At 44.1% G+C, this 13057-nt stretch overlaps 2 protein-coding genes across 2 annotated transcripts in view; both read left to right on the top strand.

The window, feature by feature from the left end:
• The window catches only part of LOC135518136 (G protein-coupled receptor kinase 3-like), a 90640-nt gene extending 84688 nt beyond the window's left edge, over positions 1 to 5952 (top strand). Inside the window, 3 exon segments of the mRNA XM_064943049.1 lie at positions 790 to 903; positions 1041 to 1146; positions 1149 to 5952. Coding sequence (XP_064799121.1) covers positions 790 to 903; positions 1041 to 1146; positions 1149 to 1201 — 273 coding nt within the window. The 3' untranslated portion in view covers positions 1202 to 5952.
• Positions 4735 to 13057, top strand: part of LOC135517047 (unconventional myosin-XVIIIb-like) — a 66874-nt gene continuing 58551 nt past the window's right edge. The window contains exons 1-2 of the mRNA XM_064941073.1: positions 4735 to 4798; positions 10822 to 10901. Of these exons, the coding sequence (XP_064797145.1) occupies positions 4735 to 4798; positions 10822 to 10901 (144 nt within the window). The remainder of the gene's footprint in view (positions 4799 to 10821; positions 10902 to 13057) is intronic.

Raw genomic sequence — 13057 nt, forward strand, 5'->3', positions numbered from 1 at the left:
GATAAAAACATGAAAACATTCTGTAGGCCTGGATAAAAACATGAAAACATTCTGTAGGTCTGGATAAAAACATGAAAACATTCTGTAGGTCTGGATAAAAAGATGAAAACATTCTGTAGGTCTGGATAAAAACATGAAAACATTCTGTAGGCCTGGATAAAAACATGAAAACATTCTGTAGGCCTGGATAAAAACATGAAAACATTCTGTAGGTCTGGATAAAAACATGAAAACATTCTGTAGGTCTGGATAAAAAGATGAAAACATTCTGTAGGTCTGGATAAAAACATGAAAACATTCTGTAGGCCTGGATAAAAACATGAAAACATTCTGTAGGCCTGGATAAAAACATGAAAACATTCTGTAGGTCTGGATAAAAAGATGAAAACATTCTGTAGGTCTGGATAAAAACATGAAAACATTCTGTAGGTCTGGATAAAAACATGAAAACATTCTGTAGGCCTGGATAAAAACATGAAAACATTCTGTAGGTCTGGATAAAAACATGAAAACATTCTGTAGGCCTGGATAAGAACATGAAAACATTCTGTAAAAGACACAAAGGTAAGTCTGACCACTGCTGGCCCTCCTCTCTTCCTTTCCTCCTGCAGTAGATGGATTGGAGTGTCTCCTCAGTTTAGAGAAGCGTCCTTACTCTGCAGCTCTGTTCCGAAGACCCCTCTTCTCTATAGCTCCATTTTGATTGGTCCATCTCAAAGCCAGCTTGTCTGTGATTGATTCCTCTCCTCCCCGAAGTGAATTTCTGATTGGTTGGTGTGTGTTCAACAGCAAAACCTGCTGACGATGGAGCAGATTGTGACGGTGGAGGAGACACAGATTAAAGATAAGAAGTGCATCTTGCTGCGCATCAAAGGAGGGAAGCAGTTTGTCTTGCAGTGTGAGGTACGTAGGAAAACTACTAGATCTTTCTGTCTTGGTCTCTTCCCCTTTCACTGTGTCGGTCTCTATAAATGATTGTGCTAGTTGTAAGTTAGTCAAATGGAAGGTGTGTGTGTAATATGTGTGCTACCTGTCTGCAGAGTGACCCAGAGTTTGTCCAGTGGAAGAAGGAGCTGACCGAGGCGTTCACTGAGGCCCAGAAGCTGCTGCGTCGCGCCCCTAAGGTCATTGGGAAGGGACGGGCTGGGGGGTGGAGCTCTCCAAACCTCCCCTCACACACCACAACAGCAATGGCCTTTAGGCTACACACCTGCGCACACACACACACACACACACCGCATCTTACAACCTCATCCTCTATGACCCCGCCCCCCCAGCCCTAGACACACACAAACATACAGTAACACCCCACACTCTCGCCCTGGAGTGTGTATGGACCAAGCCGGCAGCCTCTCTCCTCTGAAAGCCAAAGCGTACCATGGGACCCTGGGATGAAGGGAAAGAGATGTGCATGTACCTAAAGAGGTCCAGAGTGTTTTCTCTCCTCCATCTCCCACTGTAGCCTCGGGGTAGTCACTTCTCAATGATGACACACTCCTCTCACCCCAATGCACTGGCATTCCACCCAGTCAACCTGGCAGAGCAGCAGAAAGCAGCCCTGGAGTAGGAGACTGAAGACTAGGGCTCCCTCTTCTCCTTGTCTCCCTCATTCCCCAGGCTCGTCTTGAGACTGGACCTGAGCCACACACACCTGCCAGCCACTCTCCACAGGATTGTCTGACTCTAGTGGAGGGGCAGGACCTAAAGCAGGAGGTGAGATCTGGACCAATGGCATCGCTTGGAGAGAGGGGGCTGGACCAATGACATTCCTCTCCTGTGGGCTCATACGGAGGGGAGGAGAGAAAAGCAGAAGGAGCAAAGACCTGCTGGGACATACCAAGAGAATGGCAATGACCTGTGTGTGTTGCTGTGTGTGTGTACATTATTGTCCCTGTGTGTACGCTATTTTCCCTGTGTGTTGCTGTGTGTGTGTTGCTGTGTGTGTACATTATTGTCCCTGTGTGTTGCTGTGTGTGTATGTTATTTTCCCTGTGTGTTGCTGTGTGTGTGTACGCTATTGTCCCTGTGTGTTGCTGTGTGTGTACGCTATTGTCCCTGTGTGTTGCTGTGTGTGTATTGCATTGTTGCTGTGTGTGTGTATGCTATTGTTGCTGTGTGTGTATGCTATTGTTGCTGTGTGTGTATGCTATTGTTGCTGTGTGTGTATGCTATTGTTGCTGTGTGTGTATGCTATTGTTGCTGTGTGTGTATGCTATTGTTGCTGAGTGTGTATGCTATTGTTGCTGTGTGTGTATGCTATTGTTGCTGTGTGTGTATGCTATTGTTGCTGTGTGTGTATGCTGTTGTTGCTGAGTGTGTATGCTATTGTCGCTGAGTGTGTATGCTATTGTGGCTGAGTGTGTATGCTATTGTGGCTGAGTGTGTATGCTATTGTGGCTGAGTGTGTATGCTATTGTGGCTGTGTGTGTATGCTATTGTGGCTGAGTGTGTATGCTATTGTGGCTGAGTGTGTATGCTATTGTGGCTGAGTGTGTATGCTATTGTGGCTGAGTGTGTATGCTATTGTGGCTGAGTGTGTATGCTATTGTGGCTGAGTGTGTATGCTATTGTGGCTGAGTGTGTATGCTATTGTGGCTGAGTGTGTATGCTATTGTCGCTGAGTGTGTATGCTATTGTCGCTGAGTGTGTATGCTATTGTCGCTGAGTGTGTATGCTATTGTCGCTGAGTGTGTATGCTATTGTCGCTGAGTGTGTATGCTATTGTCGCTGAGTGTGTGTATGCTATTGTCGCTGAGTGTGTGTATGCTATTGTCGCTGAGTGTGTGTATGCTATTGTCGCTGAGTGTGTGTATGCTATTGTCGCTGAGTGTGTGTATGCTATTGTCGCTGAGTGTGTGTATGCTATTGTCGCTGAGTGTGTGTATGCTATTGTCGCTGAGTGTGTGTATGCTATTGTCGCTGAGTGTGTGTATGCTATTGTCGCTGAGTGTGTGTATGCTATTGTCGCTGAGTGTGTGTATGCTATTGTCGCTGAGTGTGTGTATGCTATTGTCGCTGAGTGTGTGTATGCTATTGTCGGTGTGTGTGTGTGTATGCTATTGTCGGTGTGTGTGTGTGTATGGTATTGTCCCTGTGTGTGTGTGTGTGTGTGTGTGTGTGTGTGTTTGCTATTGTCTCCGTGTGTGTGTATGCTATTGTCTCCGTGTGTGTGTATGCTATTGTCTCCGTGTGTGTGTATGCTATTGTCCATGTGTGTGTGTGTGTGTGTTATTGTCCCTGTGTGTGTGTATGCTATTGTCCGTGTGTGTGTGTGTTATTGTCCCTGTGTGTGTATGCTATTGTTGCTGTCCAGTGTCCAGAGATGGGGCCATAGAGGTGGAAGCAGGTTGTTATTCCTTCAACAGAGAATGAAAAAGGAGAGGAAGAAAGCTGCTTTGAATTTGGAAGAGACTTTTACCCTTTGTTCATGTCCTCCCTCCCTCCATGTCCCTCCCTCCATCATTGAAGTGCATAATGTGCCAACGTCAATATTTACTTGAGTCACCTGAGCACCCAGGAGGACCCGTTTGAAAGCAGGCATCGCCCTCAGATACAGATCTCACTGGCACGGAACTCTTGTGACCATGGACAAACTTCCCCGATTGGCTCCTGTACAGCTGCTGGTAACCATGGAGACCGGGGAACGCTTGTACTTATGACTATAGGAACAGGGGATGGTGTGTATGAAGGACACACTGTCAATCTGACAGACATAGATGGAGGAGGGATCTACTGACTGACTAGCGATCTTTATGGGCCACAGTATGTGTATATAGCCCAAGTCCTTCTCTGTATCTCCTGTATAAAACAGTACTACTCTACAATACATGTCTGTCTGTCCTCTTCTCTATGGGCATGTGGGGAGGGACGGGTCTGACAGCTTTCAATCAACTGGCAGTGTGCATACCTCAGTGGGTGTGTGCGAGCGCGCACGTGCATGCATCTGTGAACCTCTGAGGGCCAAATACTGTGCTGTGTGATTGTATCAGGGCAGTCCTCATTTGTGTGTGTGCCATAGTCTTGCAGCCATCCAGATGCAGATTTACACACACATGCAGATTTACACACACACATGCAGATTTACACACACATGCAGATTTACACACACACATGCAGATTTACACACACATGCAGATTTACACACACACATGCAGATTTACACACACACATGCAGATTTACACACACACATGCAGATTTACACACACACATGCAGATTTACACACACATGCAGATTTACACACACACATGCAGATTTACACACACATGCAGATTTACACACACACATGCAGATTTACACACACATGCAGATTTACACACACACATGCAGATTTACACACACATGCAGATTTACACACACACATGCAGATTTACACACACATGCAGATTTACAGACAGACACACAGGAATGGCTGTATAGGGGCGTCAGTGCAGAGAGAGAGGTGTTCGGTTGTTGACTCCACAAACCATCAGTTAGTTCACTTCAGGCTGGTTTGAACTTTCCTATAAATGATTTCTGATTGTGACCCAGAATGCAGCTTTATGTTTCACAGTTTTAGGAGAACCAGCTGTGCTGCAGGCTGGAGTCATGATATGTTTAACTGAATGACATGAACGCACAGCTGGGAGATGTTTTAGAAAAGAGAGAGGAAGAGGTGAAACAATTTGTTCACTCAATTGTAATTTCAGGGTTTTTGTTTTTTCATGCAGTACAATGTTCCTTGTCTGTTATAACCATGCATTTCCTCAGCTGTGACCTGCATGTGGGGCTGGGGGGGATATTCTTAGTAGCCTTTACAAGTCAGAGGGAAGTGATGTTGTTTTAGAGATACCTGTCACCTTTCATGGTGTCTTTTAATTGTTTTTAAACCAAATGAATGGGTTTAGTTTTTGTTGAAATGACTTTGTAGCACCTTTTTAAGCCAATGTGTTACTTACTTGATGTTCAATGTGCCAAATACCTGTTGCTGTTTGGCTGACTGTTCTGGACCAATGAATTCTCCTCTCTCAACTTTGACCCCTCACAGCACCAGCCTTTGGCCACACACACACACACACACACACACACACACACACACACACACACACACACACACACACACACACACACACACACTCAACCCTTGAATCTGACGAATGTGTGTCTTTTAAAGGGTACAAAACAAACAACTGGTGCTGTGGAGCAGAGTGTGAGGAGAGGTGTTTCTATGTCCTAGCATGGAGTGAGTCTTTCTTTTGGCACCTTTACCTGTCACACACAGGGCTTGGTTCTAATGGGTTCAATGGGTGGGTGTGTGTGCTGCATTCAATCGCTGGTCAGTATGTTTATTTAGTGGAGATGTTTTTGTCAAACACACGCGCTCGATATTGAAAGAGGAAGGCATATAGTAAGATAAAAACTAACAAATTCAAGTATATATATGAATATATGTGTATATGAAATGACAAATGCTCTAGGATTATTTAAAAAGATGTAACGATGTAGATTTCTGTTCAGATGACGATGGGCAGGGGAAGGGTTGGGATCGTGATGTATATTCATCTGTTTGTGGTGAAGACATTGGCTCGGATCTTGCACATAGACTTCTATTGAACCTGCGAGTTACCAGATGGTTATTTTTGTTTGAATAGCAGACTCTTGCTCTTTCATATTTATTGTGTTTTGGGGAAATGGCGCCTCCTGTCTACGAGCTCACACCAGACGTCTCGCTGTAGAAAACTGCTCCACACACATCACTCTTTTACATGTACCACAAATACTACTGGCTTTGGGTTACTCTTACGATTGAGATTATGACAACAATGATCATTGTTGATAATATTATTCAATAATTGTTATAAAAATTATTTTGTTTTAATGAATTTTGTTTTGTTTCCAAGACAGGTAGAGCAAATGTGTTGGACTGCTTATATAAAACAGTTCAGAAATAAATAAAAACATTTTTTTTCGTGTTGCTTTGTCTAAGTGTGATTTGTTGAGCCACTACAGTACACTACATACTATTGAAGTTGGAAGTTTACATACACCTTAGCCAAATACATTTAAATTCAGTTTCTCACAATTCCTGACATTTAATCCTAGTAAAAATTCCCTGTCTTAGGTCAGTTAGGATCACCACTTTATTTTAAGGATGTGAAATGTTGGAACAGTAGTATAGTGATTTATATTAGCTTTTATTTATTTCATCACATTCCCAGTGGGTAGGAGGTTTTCATACACTCAATTAGTATTTGGTAGTGTTGTCTTTAAATTGTTTAACTTGGGTCAAATGTTTTGGGTAGCCTTCTACAAGCTTCCCACAATACATTGGGTGAATTTTGGCCGATTACTCCTGACAGAGCTGGTGTAACTGAGTCAGGTTTATAGGCCTCCTTGCTCGCACACGCTTTTTCAGTTCTGCCCACACATTTTCTATGGGATTGAGGTCAGGGCATTGTGATGGCCACTCCAATACCTTGACTTTATTGTCCTTAAGCCATTTTGCCACAACTTTGGAAGTATGCTTCATTGTCTGTTTGGAAGACCCATTTGCAACCAAGCTTTAACTTCCTGACTGATGTCTTGATATGTTGCTTCAATATATCCACGTAATTTTCCATCCTCATTATGCCATCTATTTTATGATGTGCACCAGTCCCTCCTGCAGGAAAGCACCCCCACAACATAATGCTGCCACCCCCGTGCTTCACGGTTGGGATAGTGTTCTTCGGCTTGCAAGCCTCCCCCTTTTTCCTCCAAACATAATAATGGTCATTATGGCCAAACAGTAATATTTTTGTTTTATCAGACCAGAGGACATTTCTCCAAAAAGTATCTTTCTCCCCATGTGCAGTTGCAAACCGTACTCTGGCTTTTTTATGTTAGTTTTGGAGCAGTGGCTTCTTCCTTGCTGAGCGACCTTTCAAGTTATGTCGATATATGACTCGTTTTACAGTGGATATAGATACTTTTGTACCTGTTACCTCCAGCATCTTCACAAGGTCCTTTGCTGTTGTTCTGGGATTGATTTGCATTTTTTTGCACCAAAGTACATTCATCTCTAGGAGACAGAACGCGTCAACTTCCTGAGCGGTATGACGGCTGCGTGGTCCCATGGTGTTTATACTTGCGTACTATTGTTTGCACAGATGAACGTGGTACCTTCAGGCGTTTGGAAATGGCTCCCAAGGATGAAACAGACTTGTGGAGGTCTACAATTGTTTTTCTGAGGTCTTGGTTGATATCTTTTGATTTTCCCATGATGTCAAGCAAAAACACACTGAGATTGAAGGTAGGCCTTGAAATACATCCACAGGTACACCTCCAATTGACTCAAATGATTTAAATTAGCCTATCAGAAGCTTCTAAAGCCATGACATTTTCTGGAATTTTCCAAGCTGTTTAAAGGCAGTCAACTTAGTGAATGTCAACTTCTGACCCACTGGAATTGTGAAACAGTGAATTATAAATGAAATAATCTGTCTGTAAACAATTGTTGGAAATATTTATTGTGTCATGCACACAGTAGATGTCCTAACCGACTTGCCAAAACTATAGTTTGTTAAGAAATTTGTGGAGTGGTTGAAAAACAAGTTTTAATGACTCCAACCTAAGTGCATGTAAACTTCTGACTTCAACTGTATTATATAACGACATCAAGGGCAAGTTAAGAATTGCTATTAAGAATTGCTATTTCAGCCTCACCTGTTGCTGACCGCTGTATAAAATCGAGCACACAGCCATGCAATCTCCATAGACAGACATTGGCATTAGAATTACCATACTGAAGAGCTCAGTGACTTTCAACGTGGCACCGTCTAAGGATGCCACCTTCCCAAAAAGTAAGTTTGTCAAATGTCTGCCCTGCTAGAGCTGCCCCAGTGAAGGGCTGTTATTGTGTAGTGGAAATGTCCAGGAGCAACAACGGCTCAGCCGCGAAGAGGTAGGTCACACAAGCTCATATAATGGGACCGTCGAGTGCTGTAGTGCGTAAAAATGGTCTGTCCTTGGTTGCAACACTCACTACAGAGTTCCAAACTGCCTCTGGATGCAACGTCAGCACAATGACTTAATGAAATGGGTTGCCATGATCAAGCAGCCACACAAGCCTAAGATCACAATGCTAAGCTTCGGCTAGAGTGGTGTAAAGCTCGCCGCCATTGGACTCTGGAGCAGTGGAAACGCGTTCTCTGTAGTGATGAATCACGCTCCACCATTCTAGATGATTCTGTGCTTCCAACTCTGTGGCAACAGTTTGGGGAAGGCCCTTTCCTGTTTCAGCATGACAATGCCCCTGTGCACAAAATGAGGTCCATACAGAAATGGTTTGTCGAGATCGGTGTGGAAGAAATTGACTGGCCTGCACAGAGCCCTGACCTCAACCCCATCGAAAACCTTTGGGATCAATTGAAACACCTACTGCGAGCCGGTGCCCGACCTCAATGCTGTTGTGACTGAATGGAAGCAAGTCCCTACAGCAATGTTCCAACATCTAGTGGAAAGCATTCCCAGAAGAGTGGAGGCTGTCATAGCAGCAAAGGGGGACCAACGACATATAAATGCCCATGATTTTGAAGTGAGATGTTAGACGAGCAGGTGTCATGTGGTGTAGATCTTTTAATGTGTTCATGTTCAAGCAATCTGACCATTTTTCAATAACATCCAGCTACTGAATAAGTATGAATAAATGTACCCCTGTTTTATAACACATTTAATGTAAAAACTTGGAGAAGTACCAAACACTGAACTATTGATACCATAATAGTTGATGTGCCCTCCTGAAACCTGTTCTGCACACTGTGCCCAAGAGGGAGCTGGTGGATTCTTGGGATAGGTCAGTGCTTCCAGTCCTTTTTCCTCTTCTGTCCCCCTCACTCCTCTCTTAACTTCACCTAGCTCCTCATTCTGAAGTTCAGTTTGGCTGAAACAGGGTGCACTGGGACATGGAACGTGATGTGACCAGGCAAAACCGGCGAGAAAGTAGCACCCCTCTCAGATGGAACAGTGCATCATGGTACATTATTCAGGAACATACAACGTGTCTTCCATAAAATATATGTTCACATTTTCAAACTAGTTTTCATTGGGAAGCAGATGAAGGACATATGGGGATTTTATCAAAGCAAGCAAACACTAACAGTACATTCAGAAAGTATTCAGACCCTTTCACTTTTTCCACATTTTGTTACATTACAGCCTTATTCTAATATTGATTCAATTGTTAGTTTTTCCTCACCAATCTACACACAATACCCCATAATGACAAAGCAAAAACGTGTTTGTGGAAATTTGAGCAAATTGAAATATGACATTTACATTGGTATTCAGACCCTTTACTCAGTACTTTGTTGAAGCACCTTTGGCAGCGATTACTCTTCTTGGGTATGACACTACAAGCATGGCAGACCTGTATTTTGGGAGTTTCTCCCATTCTTCTCTGCAGATCCTCTCAAAATCTGTCAGGTTTTATGGGGAGCATCGTTGCACAGCTATCAGATCTCTCCAGAGATGTTCGATCAGGTTTAAGTCCAGGCTCTGGCTGGGCCACTCAAGGACATTCAGAGACTTGTCCCCAAGCCACTCCTGCCTTGTCTTGGCTGTGTGCTTAGGGTTGTTGTCCTGTTGGAAGGTGTGTAGATTGATTGGTAAAAATATATATATTCAATCCAGTTTAGAATAAGACTGTAACATAACAAAATGTGGAAAAATTGAAGGGATCTGAACACTTTCCGAATGCACTGTATGCATGTGAAAACTCAGAATTATAAATCCTTACTCCACGTGCTTGACATATGTCACTTTATTCTGTGCCATCGGCTTTGAACGAGGCACCCAACTCATCCCTGGAGGCAGCCCGCTTATAAAACCAATGCAATTTACTTTCACTCCTCCCTGGTGAACTCGGCCATTTTAATCCAATCCCCTGTCTTGCTTTATGAGGCTCTTCCTCTCTCAGCTGTAGCTGTCAGTCAGGTTAGAACGGTTTTGACTAGATGGGATACAGTTTATGTCAGAATTGACTTTCCGCATCAGGTTAGGACAATTTACGCAGCTGGCTAGGAGAATTAGAATAAAGTTTGCAAAAGGGTAAGGATTAACGTAACCCAATTCAGAGATACGTGGCTTTTTCTAGCAGTTGCTATGGAATGGACTTTGGGCTTAGAGTTTGTGTGTGTGTTTGTTTCATTCTAACAACATCAACAGCAATCCATCACTCTTATGTCCAAATCCCAATAGCCAATACATTAATTCCAGCTTTCCACTCTCTCGCCTCAGTATCTATATGCCATTTATCCGTTGGGTTGTTTAGACCTGAAGTCTAAACCTTAGACAAATGAAGATGCAGGAAGCCGTAGTTTGCTACAGCATCCTCTTTTACCCATTGCTTTGCCCCAACTGTATTCTCTCTCTCACCTCTCACTCTTTCTCTCTTTCTTTCTCTGTCCCCTCTCTCCCCTGTCATTTTCTAAATCCAGTTCTCCTAACAGGGTAGTATCCCCTACCACCTCCCCCAGTCCCACTATATTTATAGCTCAATCTGGTGGCAAGCCAGCTGCCTCCCTTATCTGTGTGTGTGTGTCATAATAATAGAACTGTGTGTGTGTGTGTGTGTGTGTGTGTGTGTGTGTGTGTGTGTGTGTGTGTGTGTGTGTGTGTGTGTGTGTGTGTGTGTGTGTGTGTGTGTGTGTGTGTGTGTGTGTGTGTGTGTGTGTGTGTGTGTGTGTGATGGCTGAGATGGCTGTCTGTGTCACTCTATTTCTGACTGCATTGCTGGGAGCCCCATTCGGCTTGTCTGACTGTGTGTGTGTCGGTGTGTGTTTCTGTTTGACAGTGGGACAGTGAGCCTCTCTCTTTGGCCTCACAAGTTTCGGACTATACAGCAGTACATTTGGAGTTCCTGCGTTGAGTATTAGCCATCATAAGGTAGGTGAACTTTGAGTTTAGTGTGTATTTGTGTGAAATGTCAGAGAATATAAGACAGAGACAGAGTTTTTTCTCATTACATTGTTTCTAGAGCCCTGGGTGGATCTTTGGACTGAGGGACAGATAGGGGAGAGAAGGTTAAGGGAAAAGGAGAGAGAGGATGGGGTAAAAGAGACAAATAAGGGCTGGGTAGGGTAGAGAGAGTGGACGGGTAGGGGAAAGAGGGTAGGGGAAAGAGGGTAGGGGAGAGGTAGGAGAAAGAGAGTGTAGAGAGGAGGGGTAGTGGAAAGTGGAGAGGGTAGGGTAGAGGGGTAGAGGAGAGGGCAGGGCAAAGGGGTAGAGGAGAGGACAGGGTAGAGGTAGAGGTAGAGAAGAGGACAGGGTAGAGGAGAGGACAGGGTAGAGGTAGAGGTAGAGAAGAGGACAGGGTAGAGGGGTAGAGGAGAGGACAGGGTAGAGGTAGAGAAGAGGACAGGGTAGAGGGGTAGAGGAGAGGACAGGGTAGAGGGGTAGAGGAGAGGACAGGGTAGAGGGGTAGAGGAGAGAGGTATGGTGGAGAGGTAGTGGAGAGGACAAGGTAGAGGGGTAGAGGAGAGGACAAGGTAGAGGGGTAGAGGAGAGAGGTAGGGTGTAGGCGTAGAGGAGAGGACAGGGTAGGGGTAGAGGAGAGGACAGGGTAGAGGGGTAGAGGAGAGGACAGGGTAGAGGGGTAGAGAAGAGGACAGGGTAGAGGAGAGGACAGGGTAGAGGGGTAGAGGAGAGGACAAGGTAGAAGGGTAGAGGAGAGGGGTAGGGCGGAGGGGTAGAGGAGACGACGGTAGATGAGAGGACAAGGTTGAGGGGTAGAAGAGAGGCTTGGGTGGAGGGGTAGAGGATAGGACATGGCAGAGGGGTAGAGGTGAGGGGTAGGGTGGAGGGGTAGTGGAGAGGACAAGGTTTGAGGGGTAGAAGAGAGGTGTAGGGTGGAGGGGTAGTGGAGAGGACAAGGTTGAGGGGTAGAAGAGAGGCATAGGGTGGAGGGGTAGATGATAGGACATGGCAGAGGGGTAGAGGAGAGGGGTAGGGTGGAGGGGTAGAGGAGAGGACAAGGTAGAGGGGTAGAGGAGAGGGGTAGGGTAGAGGCGTAGAGGAGAGGACAAGGTAGAGGGCCTGGTGTACAGTAGTTGCCTGAAAGTGTGACTGCTGTCAAAGACAGAAATATATATATATATATATATATATATATATATATATATATATATATATATATATATATATATATATATATATATATATATATATATTAACAGTTCCCCATATAGGATGGGTTATGTCATGTTCTATCAAGTTGACAGGGTTGTCACTATTGATTTGGTGGATCACAAGAAAATTGTAGTCGCTTCAGGTGGGAGATAAACCGGCGGAATTGAGCCACGTTCACGGGATCATGCCATGGACACAGCATCATGGCTGAACAGATCTGACAAAGTTAAAACAGTTGCTTAAATATCACCCAGAAATGTGTTGTGGTGAATCAACAGGTGAACACTGAAGTAAAAATATATATTAAGATGGCGGTCTGGATGTCATACTAACCAACATCATCACCCTCAGAGATGAGTTGACGTAGGCTTCATTGGTGTTGTGGTGATCAGAGACTGTCCACAACAGATCTTCCTGTCTGTGTGTCATACTCCTAAACCAATCAGCCACAGTCTTTCTGACCTTGGATATACTGTACTTGCAATGCCCAATATTTTCATAAAATCTACAGGTCTGTCTGTCTGTCTGTCTGTCTGTCTGTCTGTCTGTCTGTCTGTCTGTCTGTTTGTTTGTTTGTTTGTTTGTTTGTTCATATTTATTCATTCAGTCATTCATTCACAACTGCTGGTGCTCCAGACAAGAGCTGGAGGTAGTGGATTTGTCTGTAAGGGCCAGGGCCCAGATTCAAAAAACACTTCTTTCGCAAAAACTTAGGAAGCTTCTTAAGAAAAAGCAAGAAGATAAGATAGTTATTAATTGGAATTCCTCAACAATATCTTTAGATTTAATGATTTCTTACAAACTTTTCAAATAACTTTTTAAAAATGTTCTTAAAATGTTTGTTGCTAGGCAACCGTTTTAACTAGCTATCTAGCTAGCAATGGAAATCATGTTAGCATATTTCCTACTGAGAT

This window comes from Oncorhynchus masou, chromosome 28 (genome assembly GCF_036934945.1).
Source record: "Oncorhynchus masou masou isolate Uvic2021 chromosome 28, UVic_Omas_1.1, whole genome shotgun sequence".
Lineage (NCBI taxonomy): Eukaryota > Metazoa > Chordata > Actinopteri > Salmoniformes > Salmonidae > Oncorhynchus > Oncorhynchus masou.